The following is a 20,428-nucleotide window of genomic DNA, read 5'->3' as shown; positions in this document are numbered from 1 at the left end:
ACTTAAGATTTTTTTAGATATATTGTCGTAGAATCTAGCAAGTTTTTGCTTTTTTATCAAGTTGGTATCCAAGAATATATTGTTGCCACTAATAATTTCGAAGCATATTAATAAAAACATTTAAGATTTAATTCGAACAATCAAGAGTATTAAAGTTTGATTTAAAAAAGAAATGTATTTAAAAACAGTGACGAAAATCTTTATTTAGCTGGAAATAAGTTCACGGCGATCCTGGCAAATAACGCAAGAAGCGCAGAATGTAGTAATGAGGCAGTCTGGAAGATCATCACTGCTGTCACCTCTCTTTTTGAGAACGGACTTGCGAACCCAATATGGGTGGACAACCATGCAAACATGGCACCAGTTGCATTCTTCATCACGAACCTTAGCCCAGTTTTCACCATTTGCGCACATTGGGCAGAATGCTGAGTAGAAGCAACCAACAACATCCTTGAAACATCCGAAGAGACCACCTTCGTAATCGTGCATGTTGAAAGTGAGGTTATGAAGAACTATTTCAAATTTTTGTGGGTTATGCGATCATATTTTTGAGGTGTGTTATAAAATAGTTTTTCAATGCGATCGTAAAACTCAATGCACATTCATATACTAATATGAACGAATCTCGATAATTTTATGTTCGACTATCATTTTATATTTTTTATTCTTTTTCAATACACTATATATGAAGATGGTTTTTCTCTGTTCTTTCAATTATGTTTTGTAAGCTTTTTTCTAAACATCTCTCAAAAAATTGTGCATAAGTAGAATAATTGAATACCTTATATCATTACTTGGCATTCAAATTGCGATTAGATTGAATTACACTACCTTTATAAATTTACATTCATTGCATAGTATATATCTCTTTTAATGATCTCTTTTAATATTCAATTTCGGAATTCTCAATTTATTTGGATTGAAAACAATAAAAATTCGCCTCACAAAAATTTGGATTATTAAAGAATGAAAAATGATAATTGAACTCAACGAGTATTCTAAGATCCAACAAAAATAAAATGGAGAGAAAACTGCAATTGAAATTAAGTGGCCAAGCTTGAAAACATTTTTTATTATAAAAATTACATGTAACTTAATGACTTAAAGATAAATTACTGCTCGAGAAGTTCAATTCTTATTTATTGATTTTTTCATAAAAAGTTGAAAAGTAACGAAAATGAGTGTATAACTTTAAAGGTGGCATTCAATATTTTTGTCTTCTAATATTATTTCTGCGATTAAATTCTAATTTTGATAAAAATGATGTCATTATTGTAAAAATATATAAGCGAAGGGAAAATAATTTCAACAAAATGATGTATATTTGATTTGTCAAGATAAAGAAAGTACAACTCCAAAAATAAATTTCATTGATTTTATATATTCTTATTGATAGAAGATTACTCCATTTCAGATCAACTAATACATGTATGATATTTCCCTTTTTATACATCTTTTTCATTTAAATATATCCATATATAATATATTGATTAATTACAACAGTAAGATATGTTTTAATGCTTAAAAAGCTAATGATGAACTTTTGTTTTAGTTATATGTAGTTCATTTTAGATCTAATTACCTACTAAAGTATTTTATTAAATTTATGTCGAAGAAACTATTGTACATTCAAACTGCATTGCAAAGATCAGTATAAATTGGAAATTTGGGAATTTTCCCTACTTGTTTTGGATTCAATTCATGTTTCAGAAATGAAATCAAGATCAAAATAAGATATCATAAGTTTTCAAGTTCGAAATAGTAGGTATGCTTTGTATAAAATATCAGCAAACCCTTTTGAATACTTAATAACAAGTCTTCTTTTTCAAACAAGATCTCTCCTCATACATATTACACTGATTCATAAGTACAATTAATTATTTATTATCTCAAGTGATATTCCTTTTTATTTACTTAGATCCTCTATATTTGTTCTCATTAATAAAATTATAGCTTTTACTTTTGGAGTTAATTTACCAATATAGATACTTTCTATAATCGTGAGCCTTACAAAAGCAAATGTTCTTGTATCTTAAGCTTTAGTAAAAACAAAATTAGATTATAATATTAAGTATATGTATACTTACATTTATATATTTTTGGTTTATTTAACACTAGCTGGCGTTAAATTAGGACAACCCAGCTTAATTTTGATGACTATTGGTAAGGGTTATCATAGTCATCTTTTGTTTCTGGTGCTGTGTAAGATGGTGGTGGAGCATAAGGTGGAGGAGCGCCATAAACAGGAGCTTGCTGAGGAGAAACACCATATGGATAAGGTTGTTGTGTAGGAGCACCATATGGATAAGGTTGTTGAGTAGGTGCACCATATGGATAAGGCTGTTGAGTAGGTGCACCATATGGATAAGGCTGTTCTGGAGGAGCACCATAAGGAGTAGGCTGTTGTTGTTGTTGTGCAGGAGGAACATAAGAAGGCTGTGGCTGATAATACTGTGGTTGTGGTTGTTGTTGAGGTTGCTGTGGAGGTGGAGAAGTAGCAATAACATTATGTGTTTCCACAGCAACAGTTGTATTTGAATTTGCAGAAGTACGTGGAGCTGAATGTTCTGGTACATTTTCACGCCTGTTACTATTCTGCGGATTATCATTACTTGAAGTTCGAGCGCAACAGCATCCGGACTTTTTACAGCAAACGCAACAACAGATTGTGATAATAATGGCTATAACTACAATTATAACAATAGTAACAATAATACCAATAACATATCCTGGAATACCATTAACAGTTCCAATTGATTTACCATCGTTAAGTTTCTTTGAAGTATTTGAATTAATGAAATAGAAATCATATTTTGAAGAACTTCCATCAATTACATAATCATCATCATTCGAACTACCATCATTATTAAAAATTATTTCACCATCATGATAATAATTTTCAAGCTCTGTAACACATGGTTTAGTAACTGTTTCATAACTCGATTGGGAATCATACAGAGGGTAATGATAGGTATCATATGATTTGTGTTCAACATCGGTAGTTTCAATTTTTGATTTTCCGGAGTAGAAAGCTGAAAATACACAGTAATAGAAATACCTTTGTATATTTAACTTGAATTTCTTAGATCCAGAGATAATGGCAAGTGAATCACAATTACTAGTTGAATAGTTATAAACAACGAAGTAAACAGTCTTTGAAGATCTTGTTGAAAGTTGGAGTGTTCCCTTTTCTCTGAATTCAACAGCTCTGATACTTGTACTTCCAAGAATATTCAAAGTTTGTGCGCCAACTTTTGCAATACCTTCGAAATCATCTGGTTCTGTAAAAACAATTGTTGTATTTGGTGAAACTATGTATGTTGTATATTCATTGGAAAGGCTTATTGATTTAGGGCCGTATGACATAAGGGGATATATATCAGTTGTTTTTTCAGGTTGCGGCTTTAGTTCTTCCCTTTCTGGAAGAGTCCTGATATAAATTCCATCTGAAAATACAACATTTCCACCTTTATCATCATAATATTCGTATTCACTGCTATAATCGGCATTTGTGTTGAGTTCGTACCATGTATCTGGAAGTGTTTGCGCTTCTTTTTCATATTGCAAGGTAGCAATATGAACATTAGATGCAGAATTGAACGAGGATGTAGGGAGACTTCCATCAGTACTGCCATAAATGCTGTTATAATCGGAATGATGAACAGTAATTTCGAAGAAATGGTCACAAATTATTAACAATACATACCTTTTGAAAGTATTTTGTCGAATCTTTGCAATAGTATATTGACGTGAAGATGAGTACGGGTTAATCCAGATTTCAAGACAATCACGCGTTTGTGGAACACGAAAAACACCAAATGAAAGAGTTCCAGAATTGGAAACTGAAAGCGAATAAATTGCGGACAGGTTGCTAATTTGGTAAACTGTTTTATCAATTGAAGTTGAATCCAATTGGAGTGAAGTATCCTTCATTGTGAAAACAATGTAATAATTTGAAGAACTATCAAAGGGAAGGCGGAAGCTTAAAGTATTGCTTGAGGAAGAGTAAATGTATTCTTTATAGTATCCTGTACTTGTGACAGAAATGGAAAGAGTTTGAGCTAAAAGGAATCCGATCATTAATATGTTTAAATTTTTTTTTCAGAATTGGGTCGTAAATTCAATGATAAATTCTTTTTCTATATTTAATAATAGGATGATATTTTATACTTTTCTGCAAAATTTTGAAATTCAAACAATAGAAAATTTTGAACTCCTCTTTTGAAGGGGATTTGAAAAATTAAATAGTTATAATTTTCCCAAGAATCCGCTCAGGTATTGAAGAAAGGAGTTTCCATCATATGTCGGAAAAAATTGTCGTGGTTTACACACATGTACGTTATTTCCTATTCAAGTTTTCCTCCGGATATCAGTTTTAAATTCTGAAACGTGCGAAAGATAGATGATTATATGTGCATGCTATATTTATGCTTGTTACAGAAAATTTGTGCGCAATCATAAAGAAAAAGTACAATCAGGCGAGAAAAAATTGAATAGTCGTAAATAAAGCAACAATTTATTGTTTCAAAATCGTTTTCTCAATTGTATTGTTAAAAAAAAGAGTCGCAAAATTTAAAAATGCATAAATCATGTAGAATGCTCAATATGACCAATGTGATTACTAATCATTTTTTAATTCCGTGATGAACAAAATAATTGCAAAGGAAATCAGCTAAAAGAAGAGTTGCTTTCATTTGGACATAAAGAACTTTGGGAGCTTTCAGCAAGTTTTACATTATCTGGATAAGGTAGGATAATAATACTCTCAATTTTGTGCGGTTATGGGCAGGACCGCTTGTCAATTTTATCGATTACAACACGTAAAGTTCTCAAATTTGAGAAAGTTATTACAAAAATTTTGTGTTACGAATCATTTAACCTTATATATAATGAGATCATATTTATCCAAGAAAATAAGGAGAATCAGTCAAATTTCTTTTATTTTCATAAAACTTCTATTCCCCATGAATAACAGCACCTAGATGTAGTGATTTATTTTCATCTCTTCGCCTAAAAACTCTTTCTTGCTGATAATTCAACTGGTATTATCATCTTGATAAAATTAAAATATGTGATTAATGATATTATCAGTGCCACAGTATATACTTATATCATCGCACATGTTTTTATTTACATTGGTTAACCCATCAATACTCTATAAACTTCAAATAGTGCCCTTTATATCATTTTACAAGTTTTTTTTTGATAAGAAATTGCAATTCATGAATCCTTTTAGGACTTTCATTATTCCATATAAGTGTCTATTTTCTGATAGCAGTGGTCTATACAATCTGGATCGAAAACGAAATTTATTGATATTTTAACTTATATCTGTTAATCAGGCAGCCAATTCATAAATCATAGAATCGTTGAAGGGAGTGCTAATCAATGTTGATTGTTTTGCTTTACTTAGTCCTCCAGTTCTATGATATAAATTTGTCACTTTTCTGTTTTAATTCCTAAAATTGAAAATCTTTATATCTGAACCTTATAACCAATTTGTGGATGTCTCGGTTGGCAAATCCATTATTACTTATGGTGCTAAAAAGATAATTGCAGAAAAATTGAAACAACCTCTTTCAGCAATCAAAATGTTTAGAAATGGAACAGAGCTTAAAAATATAGAGCAATTTTTCTCAGATTCTCAACAAACAGGGGATGAGTTTGCTGTTGAAATTGTTAATAGCGATCAAAATAAACAAAAATTCGCAATTTCATTTCTTCCAGAAGATTTTGATCAAAAAGTTGAATATCTTACAAACATGGGATATACAGATTCTGATGTAAAGCTTGCCTTAATCCAAGAGGATCTTGATACAGAAAAAGCAATAATTAAGCTCAAAAACTCTAATCCAAAGGCCAAGGTACAAAAAACTAAGCAAACACAAGAAAATAATATTGATCCTGATAATTTTATTAAACAATCTTCACCAAAAAAGGATAAATCCATCGAAAATCAAAGCAAAACCAAAGAGAACAACAAGGATAATAATGACTCGAGCGCAAAGAATGATAAAGTCAATGATACAAATAAATTGGAAAAAGAAAATTCTTCAAATCAAAAATCAACCGAAGAAATAGAAAACAAAGCTTCCGAAACCAAAGGAAATAATTCGTCCGATGATAATACAGCTGATTTAGAGCCAAAACTCCTTTCAATTTCTCAAGATGAAAATAATGAAAATTCTGAGCCAAAAACGAGAAGAAAGTCTTCCAAATCAACACAGAATAAGACAAAATCAAAGAAAACGCAGAAAGAAAAGGAATCAAATTCTGAATCAAAATCTGACTCAGAAAAAGAAGAAAAGAGCGATAAAACAGATGATGAAGATCCAGTTCTTTTAGAAACCATCGAAGAAAAGCTAAAGAAAAAATCTGTCAAAAAACCAAAGAAAAAACTTCCGAAAGACGATGACGAATTCAATCCCGACCAAACCGTTGCTCCTGGTGAACGAGTTGGCCGACTTCCGGAAAATTTGGAAATTAAAAAGGCAAAAGAAGAGAAAGCGCTTAACGAACGTATCCAGAAGTATAATGAGAGATTGGAGAAGCACCAGAAGCTCTTGGAACAAAAAGATTTCGAGTCGAAACATAAAATTAGAACATGGCTCAAACAATCCTTACAATTCAGAGACCAGAGAGCAGATTCTTCAAAATGGAAGGTAAGTGTTATATCTGACTCATCAGATTCCGATGAATCTAAAGAAAGTGAAGTCGAAAAATCAGATTCTGATTATTCTTCGTCTTCTTCATCGGATTCCGATGATCTTGTTGTTGAAACAAACGAAGATGCCTCAACGCCGAAGCCAACAACCAAAATGTTGAATTTAATTACAGAATATAACTCATTTATTAATAATGAGACATTTTTGAATGCGGAATCCCTCATCAAATCATTTATTTACAGACACCATAACTGGGAGAAGATTCTCATTGACATGCAACCATTTAAACTTGGTTATTTGCAATATGTAATTTATTGGATCCTCAAAGAGATAGTTCTAGGTGACGATGTGTTTTCTGCCATAGAGAATCGCATTATTATCGAGCAATCAGCCCTCGGAAACTCTGCTGAAGAAATATCAAATATTCTTTACTTAAGAACAAGCGAAATCGTTAAAACCCAGATGGAGAACATCGAAAGGGCCTTCAGAATTAACGATCCTATCCTCATTCAGCTCATGCCTTACTTAAATACGTCGCATTTGTACAAACCAGGCTTTAATTCGAAAGGAATCCCCTATTACCTGGTTTTCCTGATTGCAAAGTTTAACAGGCTTGACTCCGAATTCGTTTTAATTTCCGGAGATCTTCCATCAGATAAAGAATCTTCAAGATTGGGATCAAAGGAATGGACAAGATCGGATGATATTAAATTATTGACCTTGTACGATAAGCTTTATAAAGAAAAGAACGTTTGGGAGCAGTTAATGAATTATTTTCCAAACAGAATATTAACTTCCATGAGGACACATTTCTACTACTTGTCCAAATCAATTGCCAGAGGTAAAGTACCTTTCGGATATGATCCAGGAGACGGAGTTATGGAAATTGTCAAACTTGAACTGAAAGGTGACCCGGATGTCTACAATAAATGGAATTCCAGTACCGGAGTAAGGAGATACTTCAATCCGCAAGAAGATCAACAGATTCTGGACTTTTGGCAGAAAAATCATCTCAAATATAATTTTTACGATTTGTATTTTGAGAAGTTTAGTAGTACAAAACCGAAAGATCTCCTTGATAGATTGCATATTCTTTACAGACAGTTCAACACTGGCATAAGAAAAAGGAACGAATTGAAACTTCCTCCGGATTTCGTCCAATTGATCGACCAAGAGTACAGTAGATATGGTATATTCGAGTTCCAGCCCCCTCCGAACATGGTAGATGTAAGTATTCTCGTTAAAGATTTCAATGAAAACGGATCTGATTTCGAAGTTTTGCACAAAATGCACAAAGATATCCACGAAGCGTACATGGTATACTTATTCTACTACATGATGAATAAAGTAGACCCACATTCGATGAATTTAATCAACTGGGAAAATACTGATATTTGGTATATGCTCGAAATGAAGCTTTTAGGAGTTCCAACTGAAGCAATCGAAGAGTCCATTGGAAGGACAGGAAAAGTAATCAACTCAAAGCACTTGAAATCCGTATCTTCCCTCAAAACAAATTTTGTCATCAAAGAATTCCAAAAACTGTATCCATCATGCAACACAGAAGGAGCTACATACAATGAGGAAGGCATCCCGTCATATCTAAACGACATGTTGACCCAAATGTTCAACACTTTGAAGGCAGATAAGAAATTGAAGACACATTTGAGAGATCCAACACGAGATCCGGAAGAAATCAAGCAAATGGAGAAATGGACACCAGAAGAAGACCAGAAACTGCTCGACGCCCTTTCCAAATATAAAGATTCCAAATTAAAGGCAGGTTTGATGGCCAAAGAGTTTCCAAATCGCACAAAGTTCACATTGCAAACACGTCCGAACAAGCTTCTCTTCCAAATTGCTAATGGAGAAAGGCCAGATCTGGTTTGTCCAGAAAACTTGAAGCCAATGATGGACCAGCTCTCCCACAAGAATGATGAAGTCGAAATCTTCAATAATCTTAAGCCCGTTCCTTATTGCATCAACGTTTACGAATTGATGGACGATTATTACAACAAATTCAAAGATTTTTACAAGATGCAAGAAGAGAAATATCCTAAATTCTCTATTGGATACCTCATTTACATCTTAAGCCTTGTTACACGAGGAATTGACCTCAGAACTACATCATCATGCACAGAAGAATGGTCTGAGAACCAATACAGACTATTCCTTGAAAAGAAATATGATGGAGTGTCTGGAAACATCATTGCAAAACTTCTGAATATTTATTCCAGAAAATTGGGCCAAAAACAACAGTTAGTTCTCAGAAAAATAGAAAAATGCTACTGCCTTAATGAGTTCATGAAATTTATCAAAGATCTACCAATTCCAGAAGATAAGAAGAAATTAAACGAAATTGGAGTTCCTATTTACATTAAGGAGTTTATCGACAAGTTCAACGCTTCAGGAAATAATAAACCAAGAAAGCGTTCTAGAGCAAAGTCTCAAACCATAGAATCAGACGAATCTAACTAATGAAATTTATTGATTTGTTTTTATATGTAATAAATTATAGATATTGTTTACTTTATAATCGATTTTCCTATTCTTTTTATTCAAAAAAGAAAGAAATATTGAAATCTAAAGTTATTTATATTTTTTCTTGTATAAAAAGCGAAAGAATCATCTAATTTTACGTCAAAACACATAAATTCTCTTTTCAACATCTTAGAGAAGAGAAAGTAAAAAAAATCATCAGATATAATTAAAAAAAGCAGCCATGGTGGGACTTGAACCCACAATCTTCTCCTTAGAAGGGAGACGCAGTATCCATTTTGCCACATGGCTTCTCGGATACAAAAAACTAACTATCCTTAAGAGGATATTTCATCATCTTTTGAAGTTCATTCAAAAAAATATTTAAAATGGAAAATCGAATCAAAGCAGCATATGCATGTTTCCTTAAAGGAAATGCTAAAGCTGCTGAAGATACAATGTACAATATATTAGATATTCTCCAAAATGATATTATTCAAAATGATAATTGGCAATCTAATATTCAATTATTATCAGTCGCTTTAAAATATCTTGTCGAAATCACTGAAAAAACAGGAAGCATACACAAATCTATAGCAATTGCCCAACTTTTATCAAAGATTTTAGAATTTATTCCTCAAGTAGAACTTTATTATAAAGGACAAAGTGATGGAAGTTATTCAGAAAAAGATTTACTGGTACAGAAAGATTTATTTATTAATGAACTCATAGAAATCAGAGAAATTCAATATTCGTTAGATTACACAAATCCACAAAAATCAATGCAGATGATTTTAAACGCGATGCAAAAACAAAAAGAAAGACAACAGCAGGAAGTATACGAAACTCTCAAAGAATCAAATGAGATTTCATCACACAAAAATAAATGTTTTTCATCAACTGTCATAATTATATTTATTTACGCCATCGCTATTATTGCCTGCATTATTGCATTCGTTCTATACCGTCTAAATAGGAAAGTTCACACATTCCATTACGATGAAATACGCAAAGAAATTGATCAATATAGAGAACATTTGTCGAAAGTTATTAAAGATCTATAAGATTTTTTAACAAAAAATTATTTCAAATAATAATCAGTTCAAAGACTGTGTTCTTAGAAGATTTTCACTTATTTGTATTGTTTTTATGCATTGTATGTATACATGTTTTGATTCTGTAAATATCTATGCTTATTTTTTCAATAATATTTTTTTTTTCAATGCAAAATGATCATGAAAATCATATAGATTACTACTTATTTTTCCATATTGATGAGACACATTTATATAAATGATAAAGGTTAAAAATACAGCGAGATGTGAGGGATACATTCTTCTGATTTCAATGAATTTCGAATATGATAAGATTTTACTATAGAAACTGTAAAAGTATTGACTACAGTAATTGTATATTTATCATAGTAAATAAGTTAGATTAGATATCTTTTAAGTTTTTATAAACAAGCTCTAAGAATAAAGAACATAGTTATAATGATAAAAATAATAACAATTAATAGCCTTACATCCGTTAAAAAGTCAATAATTCCCTTATAATGGCGCCAATTTCTAATGGTAGCGTCAATCTGTTTCTCTAAATCCTGAATACTTGAATCATTTCGGATTACGATAGATGAAAGCTTGCATTTCTCTTCGACTGACATCTGTGCGTTAATTCTTTTAAGTGCATCTTCTTCGGAAAGGTTATTCCTCTCCATGAGCCTTTTTAATTGAGTTTCATGATTTGCTGCAACAGTAATTACATCTGAATAAAATTTGGATTGAAATTTAGCTTCATAATATAATGGAATATCAACAATTACTATAGGTTCGCAGTGTAAATAATTTACCAAAACTTGGCGTATGATTTCTCGTTTAACTAAAGGATGAGTTATTCGATTAAGAGTTTTAAGATGCTGTTCATTACTGAAAACAAGTTGGCCAAGCATTTTGCGGTTAATTGTTCCATCTTGGTTTAAATATTGCTTACCAAAGGTATTAATTATTTTCTTATATGCGGATCCACCTGGCATTTGTTGATCATAAGCAATAACATCGCAATCTATTATTGGAATTCTGTATTTCTTTCTGAAAATGTCAGCAACGGTGGACTTACCACATGCAATACCTCCAGTCAGAACAACAATTTTCATAATGAAATAGAAAACATATTTGACTAGGAAATTTATCTTTACATGAGGCATACTCAATATTATAATCTTTATTTTAATACAAAATACAAAAAAATACAAAAAAGGGGATCATTTTTATAAGATCTTTGGCTACCATTAATAGGATTTGCTTTGCGTAATGGTGTTAACATATAGCTTGCACTTAGTTTCTTTATTTTCTGATAGTTTGGAAATAACTACGTATGAAGTAAATTCTTAATAATGAATAACACTGATTTTGGTGATATATAGTGAAGAGGTAGTCAACACTGAATAGAAATAGATCTTTTTGTAAAAATAATTGAAAATTTTTCATCAAATTATCTCTTCAGACAAATATCTAAGAGAATAATTAGAACGATATACTCTAGATTGTTGCTACAATGGTTATTTTAAAAAGGTTCAAAATCTAAATCTTTTGGAACACTAACGAATCTATTATCAGGGTATTTTATTATCTTTTTGCCATCATCTGTAATCTTTTCGATCTGACCATCCCTAAATGTGATCCATCGGACACTTCCAGGAATGACTGCTTCAATAGATCCATTTTCGTTGTATTCATGAACAATAATGCCATTGGAAAACTTTTGTTGAATATCACCATTAGTAAAATGAATAATTTGAGTTTCATTATGAAAAATTTGATAAATTCCAGTTTTGTGCGTGATTGAGTAGTCACCATTCTTGTATGTAACTTTCTTATTTCTATTTTGGAGAATTTCTGTTGAAACTGGTTTAGTTGGGAGAAAATATAAATCGATTTCCATTCCGATTTTATCTTCAAGGAAATTTATCATTTTAGTAGGCTTTCTAGTGTAGTCTCGGAATTTCAGTCTTTCAGTTGCATTATTAGGTTTTGGTTTATTTTGATTTTCGTTTTTATTAATTGTAGCATTTTTATCCTTGTTATCATTGATCTCAATCTTTTCTTGCAAAGTTTTCATTGACCTCTTGATGCAATAGAGTTGTTTATTAAGATTTTTCTCTTGTTTCGAAAGATTCTGATACATAATTTCAAGTTCATTCGGCTGAGAAATCAAACTTTGATCCTGAGTTCCGGAAAGAGTTGATTCAAATATATCAGTGGAACTCATTTGATCAATATTGTTTGAAAAAATGCTTCTTTATCACAATTGAATTAAAAAACAAATAGCAACATTATTGTTTATGCTAAATTGTTCACTTCCTTACCATTCATATGATGAAATGTAAACTATTCAATTTTTGTTTATCAAATATACGTTATGAGTGTTTCTCCAGCTGTGATTATCAAGTATATTCAAGCTGCAAAGGATGGTAACGTTGATTCATTGAAGAAATTCATTGAAGATGGCGTACCAGTAAATACAGTAGATAAATGCGGATATACGGCACTTCATTGGGCAGCTGCAGCAGGTCAATCTGAAGTTATCACATATCTTATTTTCATTGGAGCTGATTTAATGGCAAAAGCCAAAGATGGCTCTACTCCTTTACATGTTGCCGCTTTAAAGCATAAATTAAATGCCGCACATTTACTTATTGAAGCCGGTGCTGATACTCAAGCATTGAATGATGAAAGGAAAACACCTTCTGATCTTGCTAAAGATGATCCACCGATGTTTGCTTTATTAAATGGAACTAAGTCTCGTTCAATTACTTCTGCAACAGATGACAATATCCTTGATGCTGCAAAGGATCTTCTTTCTACTACTTTAGATCCTGTTTCAGCAGCAGAGGAGAAAGTTATGCTGACATGCCAGAAAGTTATTGACGAGGCGCATAATCTTGAAAGACCTCCACTCAATCAATACAAGAAATGCAAGGAATGCCTTATTCAACATTCAGTAATCAATAATCAATTCAAACAAGCCTTCGAATCCATATCGAAATATAAAGATCAGGTTGGCGTTAACTGTCAAAACGTAGCTAACATGTGTAATACTCTCGAAGAAAACGAAAAAGCAATGAGAGAACGCATGCAAGCAAGCAGAACAACAAATTGCTCAACTCAAGAATCTCATCGTACAGTTTCAGATCAGCTTTCACAAAAGCAAGCTGAATTTGAAACTGTTTCCGCAGAATTGCTAAAATATCAAAAACTTGTTGAAGAATTTACAGCAAAGAAGAATTCTCTACAAGCAGAAGTTGAACAGCTTACAAAAGCTCAACAAGAACTTTCCAACACTAATCAAGATGAAACAGATAATGAAACTCGTCTTACTATGCATCAAGAGAGTCTTCAGAACACCCGTCAACTCATTGATAAGGGTGTCACTTCTCTTAAGAACCTCGCTTCTTCGACAACAGATCGCATGTTAAGTACTGGTTTAGAATACCTTGATTTCCTCAGGAAATACAATCAGTACGTTAAGAGTATTCTTGATACAATGGATGGAAGAATCAAAACAATGCATGATAGAATTGATATGAACACTTCTAATATCGATGAAATCCCAATTCTCGAGTTGAACATGGACAAAACAAAGATTGAAGGCGTTGTTAAGGAATACGAGTCAAATGTTGATAAGTACAATAGAAGAAGGCAGAAGATCGTCGCAATTCAAGAATCAATAAAGCAAGACTACCAAAAATTGAAAGATATCATCTCAAAGTTCGGAAGAGAACTGGATCCATTGGAAGTTTAGAGGATATAATTTTGTTGTTTGTCCTATTTTATTAAAATCATTGATCTGAATTTTTGAATATTAATTTTTTTAATGCAATCATATATGCACGCATAATCAAAAGCATTACACATAATATGCAAAGCAGCATATTCGAGACCGCATCATTTATACATACGAAACCTTAATTTATTCATATAATTTTACTAAGTTCATGGAATATCGTATAAGGTTCAGTGTTTACATTTCTGAATAAATCGCTAAGGATTCTATTTAAGCATTACATACTTAATAATGAAGAATTTGTTTTATCAAAAACTGATATCGAACTAAATGAATTTAAACAAATATAATTCCTTCTAATAGGGAGGATGGTTATCATATTTTTGTTGATAGCTGAGCCGAATTTCAAAGGAATAAAAATTAATAAGTGTCATTATATACAAGAAACGCAACATTTCTCAATGACATAAAATATACAATAATATTCCCTCATAGAAAAGCACTTTCATCAGCTTATAATTTTTTTCAATCTGGAACCATAATTTTAAGGTGTTTTATAGGATTCACAAATAATGCTCATCTAGTCATTTCCACTGTCTTCGTTTCAATCTCTTAATCTCATTTAATGTCCTTTAAAAATTGTAAATCGACGAGTTAGATATTTTCTGCATTAATATCATTATTTAACCAGTATTAAGAAAATGCTTCTCATGTAAAATCAGAAAATTTTTGCTGACCAAGTGTGAACGAAAAAATTTGTTGAAAGATGTAAATATATTTTGTGTGAATAATGCGGCTTGACACCTACTTTTGTTTTGGAAGAAGAATGGGAAAAGCTAATCCGAATTATTAACCCGGTGCAACTCAATGTAGAATTTTTTTTTTGCGAAGTTCACAAATTTTTTTTTTACAAAAATGTTATCCATACAACAGCTTAAGCAGAATTATAAATCCGATCTTAATGCTTTAGTGCAACGTGCCACCCATGGCCTTACAATTGCAGTAAATGCGAGCTGTACAATAATTATGAAAAATCATCCAAATTATAAAAACGTATATGTTTATTCAACAGATATCGATAATTTTAAGTCAGATGGAATATACGAACTAATCCCACAAATTCTTCCTGACTCATTTCACGAATTAAGATCAATCAAATTAGAAAAGTTCGGAAATATTACCGGCACGCTTTATGCTAACTCAATGAGAATACACAGCCCTCACGGAAATTCCTTTGTAACCTGCATTTCTGAAGCCAAAATCGATTCTTTTCCAGAAAATAATATCAAAGAAATTGAAGAAACAGTTATAAATTGTCGATATGACTTTTCCACTGTTCTTGAGCATGTTAGCACTTTCTCACAAGAGGACATTGATCGGTTTAGGTCTTACAAGTTCTCAGTCGAAGTTCTGAACACAGATTCCGTTTTTGAATCGATATTCTCTTTCTTTTATTCCATTCTCAAAGATACAGATATACCAGTTGATTGGAATGAAATTATTGCATTTATTGTTGAAGCACAGTCTCATTATAACAACGTTCCTTATCATAACTGGCGCCACGCTACAGATGCAACACAGTTTGTTTTCTATCTCATTACTATGCCACATGTAGAGGAAATGCTTCCACCTCTCGATAGATTTGCTTTACTTTTAAGTGTTATTTGCCACGACCTTGAACATAACGGCCATACCAACGATTATCACAGAAAAGTGAATTCTGAATTTTCCCAAGAGGCTGGTCCAGATCTCCCACCTCTTGAAAACCACCACCAAAAGCTAGCCAAAGTTTTGATCCAAAAGCACCTCAAATACACATTAGAACATCTTACGGATGAGCAAAAAGAGAATATGTTCCGATTTATTACCGAAATTATCTTTTCCACCGACATGGGCAAACATAAATTTTATTTAGAAAAAATCGTTGCAAATATTGGTAAATTTGATGGATCTATAGAATTACGAATACTTACATGCCAAGCCATTATGAAGCTTGCTGATCTTTCCAATACATGCCGTCCATTTGATGATAGTTGCAAAATGGCCAAGAGACTTAACGATGAGTGGTTTATTCAAGGCGACGATGAGAAGAAGTTAGGCCTTCCGATATCAAATGGTATGGATAGAGATCACCCAACTCCGTTACCAAAAGGACAAATTGGTTTTTACAAATTCTGCACACAGCAACTCTTAGAAGCTGACCAGAAGTTCTTTGGTTGTTTCCAGGATATTGGAAACCAATTCTTTTCTAATCTTAGTACTTGGGAAAAATTAGCAAGCGAACTTTAAGTTAATTCTTTTTATTTATATTTATATTATGACAAATCTTTTATAAACACATATTTGATAATACTTTTATTCAATTATGCAGATTTTTCAAAAATTTATTTGAAAATCATTCATCCAGGAATGAACGATGGCGTTTGGTTTAAGGAAAAATAATAAATACAATAAGTTTTGGGTCAGACTCTGAAATTGTTGAAAAAATTTCTCAATTTCTTCATATTTGAGACCAAGTAATATGAAAGTTTCTCGATACTCTTTGATTGAATATTAAAGTTTGATTAGAAACCAGAATTATGATTTTCATGATTTTTTTTTTCATAAAATTTTTGAAATGAAAAATGTTATTGATGATATTACAGAATACGATGGAATTTATAGATCCGATGGTCGTGGATATGTAAGTTTCCGTCGTTATTTCTTAAAGAAGTTCGAAGGACAGTTAAACAGCAAGTTCAGAGAAAATACTTATTTGCCTCTTCGAATTTTATTGTTAGAAACAACAAGAAGCAAAGCCAAACATTCTCTAAACGATCTTTGGCTACTTTTACATAGCAGAAGGCTAAAAGCTCCAACAATTCTTTCAATGTCAGTAAGTGATACAGAAATAATTCCTTGGAGACAAATGTGCTCTGCTCTTACAGCTCCAGGACCAGTTTCTTTTATTAAATGCGCTCCATTTTCCCGTGAAAGGTTCGCATTTTCAACAATTGATGGTTCAATCCACTTTGCTAGCACTGCTCAACGCCAATTACGTATTATTAGCTCAGTTTCCATTCCAGATGTTGCATTTATTAAGTTTGATTGGGTTTCTGAGACAATGGTTGCTGGTATCGGCGTCACACAATCATTATTCTTCCTTTGCAATGATTCTCGTATCTACGAACTTCCTATGCCATCTCCACCAAGCGAAATTGCTAGATATACAACTCCACCGATCATAATTGTTGGTGATCGTGCTGGTGTACTTTACAGCTTAGATCTTTCGGAATTAAATCCATCACATACATTGGATGCATCAGCAAGTTTCAAACAACCTACAAACTCAACGATTTCCAATGTTGATCCAATTTACAGCAAATTCCATAAGCTGAAAAAGCCGATTACAGCACTTTGCGTATCTCCTGATGGTGGCGCAATTATATGCGGCACATCTGATGGCGATATCGATGTAGTTTTGGTTGAACCTAAAGAATCCAGATTTTTCAAGTCAGCAAGGAACGAACTGAAGTCTACAGGAGTCACACATGTCTCAATGTCCGGACTTCTCAATATTAAACCATGTTCTGTCGATGCTGTTGCAATTGTCCATATTCCAGATGGAGATTTGATATTTGTCAACATGAGAAGCGAACTTTCTGGTCTCTTGATATCAGAAGACAACTTCAAGCATGTTATTATGAAGAAAATGGTCAGAGTTCCTTCAATGAGAGCTAAATGTCCGGCAGCAATCACATATGTTGACGGAAAATGGCTCTGGGTTGCAGGAACGGACATGGGTGACTTAATTATGCAGGAACAAGGCGAAGAAATCGCAATTTTGACTCTTCATGAATCTACTATTGCTGCTGTCGAATGGTGCAAGCAGCAAAAGAGATTTATTGCGGCTGATGTATCTGGTTTGATTTCATTATGGGAGAAAACCGAATAAAATATTTTTGTTCAGTTTAATGTTTTTTTAAAACAAATTTCAGATTGGTTTTTAGTTTCTACTCCTTTTCATCATGATAGAATATAAACAGCTGTTTGATTGATGTCGGGTGAATATGATTCTCATACAGAATGAAAAAAAAAGAAAAATTATTCCGATACGGGGAGTCGAACCCCGATCCTGTGGATGAAAACCACATATCCTAACCGCTGAACGATATCGGATTTACATTTGATATTTTACTATAAGTATCTAATGAATTTTAAACACTTTTCGAAAGTTTTTTTTGATCCAAACTTCATATCTGAGATGTTTTCCTTAGTATAAAAGATATAATCTGAATTTTTCTCACATTAATTTGAATAAATTCATTTGTCTTCGATCAAATTATCAGCACAATCTATAAGATTACACTTCGTTCGGAAAAAGATTATTCATCACCTTGTTTACCTTGTTTTAGGCATATGCAATTAAACATTTTCAATATTTTCATATCGGTTAGACCAAAATTGAAATCAATTTTTTAGAAAAAAATTCTTTGTTCTCTCAAATAAATTATCAGAAAACTTTCTCATCTCCAAATTTAACTTGATTTAGATATAGATAAATACACATTATTCATTCAATATTTTTGAATTCCTTTACAAATTCCCTATTGAAAATTTTTAATCAATAATTTCATACTTCTTTCTAACAATGTATTTGATTCTGCAAGTTTCAAGATTGAATTATTCGAAATATTGAATACAAATTTCAAAATTGAGAAAAGAATGGTTCCTAAACTTAAGCTACAATCAATCAACATAGCTGATAAGTTATTAATTTTCTCCTTTCAATTTTTTTGTAAATTATCTTCAGATGCGAAAAATCTACGGAGATTACATTACTCAGAAGCGTCTCGGATCTGGAAGTTTCGGAGAGGTTTGGGAAGCAGTCAACCACAATACTAGACAAAGAGTTGCTCTAAAATTGGAACCCAGAAACTCTGAAGCTCCTCAACTTTTTTTTGAAGCTAAACTTTACTCAATGTTCCAAGCCTCCAAGGCCACAAATAATTCCATAGAGCCATGCAACAATATTCCAGTTGTCTATGCTGTCGGACATACAGAATCAACAAATTATATGGCAATGGAATTACTCGGAAAGTCTCTTGAGGATTTAACATCTGGAACACAGAAGTTTTCGCAAAAACTGTATTAATGCTTGCAACGCAAATGATTTCATGTGTAGAATACGTTCATAAACATAAATACATTCATCGCGATATTAAACCAGACAATTTTGCAATGGGTGTTGGCGAAAACTCTAATAAAGTCTATATCATTGATTTTGGACTTTCAAAAAAGTTCGTTGACTCAAATAATCGTCATATTCGTAATTGTTCCGGAAAATCATTAACTGGTACTGCCAGATATGCTTCGATCAACGCTCTTGAAGGAAAAGAGCAATCAAGAAGAGATGACATGGAATCTTTATTTTATGTCTGGATTTACCTTCTCCGAGGAAAACTTCCATGGATGGGTTTGCCTGCAAAGGGGAATAAGAAGTATGAAGCCATTTTGATGAAGAAGAAATCGACAGAACCAGAAGATTTATGTTCAGGTCTAAATAGCTTCTTCATCAACTATTACACATCTGTCCGCTCATTAAAGTTTGAAGAAGAGCCAAACTACGCGATGTACAGAAAAATGATCTATGATGCGATGATTTCTGACGAAATTCCATTTGATTATTGCTATGATTGGGTAAAACCAAATTCAGTCCAACAAAGAAATGATATACATAATGCAATATCAAATACAAGGAGGGATGACGTTCTAAATCATATAAATTTGAAAATTTCTCAGCATCAAAAGGATCTTTTAAGAAATGAAAAGGACAAACCTTCTATTCCATCAAAGGATGCAACAAAGAACAGCAATTCAATCCCTTCCAAGGATGTTTTACTTTCATCTTCTAATTACACTTCTTCTCATGAAAATTCACAGATAAAAACCACACAATTTAAGAAGAGACAAATAATTCCTCTTCATCTCGCCAAAATATCCGAAATCAGAACAAATTCAAACTTAAATACTTCAAGAACAGTTTCGAAGTATTCAACTGCAGTCAAAAAGGAAGTGAAGCCTGCAAACAAGCCGAAACAGACGCAGACAAAGGTAAAACATGATTCCGATCATTCTTCAACAAAAAGATTTTCGACAATTAAAACAAACAGAAGACAAAATGACGGAATTCATCAAGTGAAGGATAGAACAGCTTTATTCAATGCTACAACCAACAAATATCCTGTATCTTACCGTACTGGAATGCTTCCGAAATGGATGATGGCCCATCTCACATCCACGCGTTAGATTTTATATATTTTCTTTTCTATCTGTATTTTAAAATCTTATTTATATAAAATTTCCATTTTTTAGAAATTTATTTCTCTAATTTCGTTTCTAGTCTTATCTTTCTGCATTAATTTTCACATATTATGATCAAATATTTCTTTTGCATTGCAGTATTAGATATTACTTACTTAGTTATTGAAATCTCATTTCAGTCAAGAATAGATTTTATTGAT

General features: G+C 32.2%; 11 protein-coding genes and 2 non-coding genes across 13 annotated transcripts; 7 read left to right on the top strand and 6 right to left on the bottom strand.

Annotated features, from left to right (window-relative positions):
• Positions 1–176: 176 nt before the first annotated feature.
• On the bottom strand, positions 177–498 carry TVAGG3_0983760 (uncharacterized protein; the record flags this gene model as incomplete). Its single annotated transcript, XM_001579439.2, has 1 exon — positions 205–489. The coding sequence occupies one exon, from the start codon at positions 487–489 to the stop codon at positions 205–207; it is 285 nt and encodes a 94-aa protein (XP_001579489.1).
• Positions 499–2,157: 1,659 nt separating this feature from the next.
• On the bottom strand, positions 2,158–4,080 carry TVAGG3_0983750 (amelogenin-related protein family; the record flags this gene model as incomplete). The annotated part of the gene is made up of 1 exon (XM_001579440.1): positions 2,158–4,080. One exon carries the CDS (start codon positions 4,078–4,080, stop codon positions 2,158–2,160), a length of 1,923 nt encoding a protein of 640 aa, XP_001579490.1.
• Positions 4,081–5,459: 1,379 nt separating this feature from the next.
• On the top strand, positions 5,460–9,143 carry TVAGG3_0983740 (UBA-like family; the record flags this gene model as incomplete). The annotated part of the gene is made up of 1 exon (XM_001579441.1): positions 5,592–9,143. One exon carries the CDS (start codon positions 5,592–5,594, stop codon positions 9,141–9,143), a length of 3,552 nt encoding a protein of 1,183 aa, XP_001579491.1.
• Positions 9,144–9,382: 239 nt separating this feature from the next.
• On the bottom strand, positions 9,383–9,455 carry TVAGG3_0983730. The gene has a single exon. It is a non-coding gene; the product is annotated as a tRNA-Arg (tRNA).
• Positions 9,456–9,532: 77 nt separating this feature from the next.
• Positions 9,533–10,207, top strand: TVAGG3_0983720 (uncharacterized protein; the record flags this gene model as incomplete). The annotated part of the gene is made up of 1 exon (XM_001579442.1): positions 9,533–10,207. One exon carries the CDS (start codon positions 9,533–9,535, stop codon positions 10,205–10,207), a length of 675 nt encoding a protein of 224 aa, XP_001579492.1.
• Positions 10,208–10,584: 377 nt separating this feature from the next.
• TVAGG3_0983710 (dephospho-CoA kinase protein) lies at positions 10,585–11,295 on the bottom strand (the record flags this gene model as incomplete). The annotated part of the gene is made up of 1 exon (XM_001579443.1): positions 10,600–11,295. One exon carries the CDS (start codon positions 11,293–11,295, stop codon positions 10,600–10,602), a length of 696 nt encoding a protein of 231 aa, XP_001579493.1.
• A 52-nt stretch (positions 11,296–11,347) lies between these two features.
• Positions 11,348–12,470, bottom strand: TVAGG3_0983700 (centromere protein J family; the record flags this gene model as incomplete). Its single annotated transcript, XM_001579444.2, has 1 exon — positions 11,706–12,410. The coding sequence occupies one exon, from the start codon at positions 12,408–12,410 to the stop codon at positions 11,706–11,708; it is 705 nt and encodes a 234-aa protein (XP_001579494.1).
• Positions 12,471–12,565: 95 nt separating this feature from the next.
• On the top strand, positions 12,566–13,991 carry TVAGG3_0983690 (uncharacterized protein; the record flags this gene model as incomplete). Its single annotated transcript, XM_001579445.1, has 1 exon — positions 12,915–13,943. One exon carries the CDS (start codon positions 12,915–12,917, stop codon positions 13,941–13,943), a length of 1,029 nt encoding a protein of 342 aa, XP_001579495.1.
• An 845-nt stretch (positions 13,992–14,836) lies between these two features.
• Positions 14,837–16,358, top strand: TVAGG3_0983680 (3',5'-cyclic-nucleotide phosphodiesterase protein; the record flags this gene model as incomplete). Its single annotated transcript, XM_001579446.1, has 1 exon — positions 14,841–16,214. The coding sequence occupies one exon, from the start codon at positions 14,841–14,843 to the stop codon at positions 16,212–16,214; it is 1,374 nt and encodes a 457-aa protein (XP_001579496.1).
• A 184-nt stretch (positions 16,359–16,542) lies between these two features.
• Positions 16,543–17,888, top strand: TVAGG3_0983670 (WD40 repeat-like family; the record flags this gene model as incomplete). The annotated part of the gene is made up of 1 exon (XM_001579447.1): positions 16,543–17,859. The coding sequence occupies one exon, from the start codon at positions 16,543–16,545 to the stop codon at positions 17,857–17,859; it is 1,317 nt and encodes a 438-aa protein (XP_001579497.1).
• A 123-nt stretch (positions 17,889–18,011) lies between these two features.
• On the bottom strand, positions 18,012–18,083 carry TVAGG3_0983660. The gene has a single exon. It is a non-coding gene; the product is annotated as a tRNA-Glu (tRNA).
• Positions 18,084–18,717: 634 nt separating this feature from the next.
• Positions 18,718–19,059, top strand: TVAGG3_0983650 (protein kinase protein; the record flags this gene model as incomplete). Its single annotated transcript, XM_001579448.1, has 1 exon — positions 18,718–19,059. The coding sequence occupies one exon, from the start codon at positions 18,718–18,720 to the stop codon at positions 19,057–19,059; it is 342 nt and encodes a 113-aa protein (XP_001579498.1).
• TVAGG3_0983640 (protein kinase protein) lies at positions 19,059–20,213 on the top strand (the record flags this gene model as incomplete). Its single annotated transcript, XM_001579449.1, has 1 exon — positions 19,059–20,213. The coding sequence occupies one exon, from the start codon at positions 19,059–19,061 to the stop codon at positions 20,211–20,213; it is 1,155 nt and encodes a 384-aa protein (XP_001579499.1).
• Between the last annotated feature and the right edge of the window lie 215 nt (positions 20,214–20,428).

The sequence above is a fragment of the Trichomonas vaginalis genome, chromosome I (assembly GCF_026262505.1).
Source record: "Trichomonas vaginalis G3 chromosome I, whole genome shotgun sequence".
In the NCBI taxonomy this organism is placed as follows: domain Eukaryota; phylum Parabasalia; order Trichomonadida; family Trichomonadidae; genus Trichomonas; species Trichomonas vaginalis.
The sequence above is the reverse complement of the archived record's forward strand: the minus strand, read 5'-3'. Positions and strand labels throughout refer to the sequence as shown.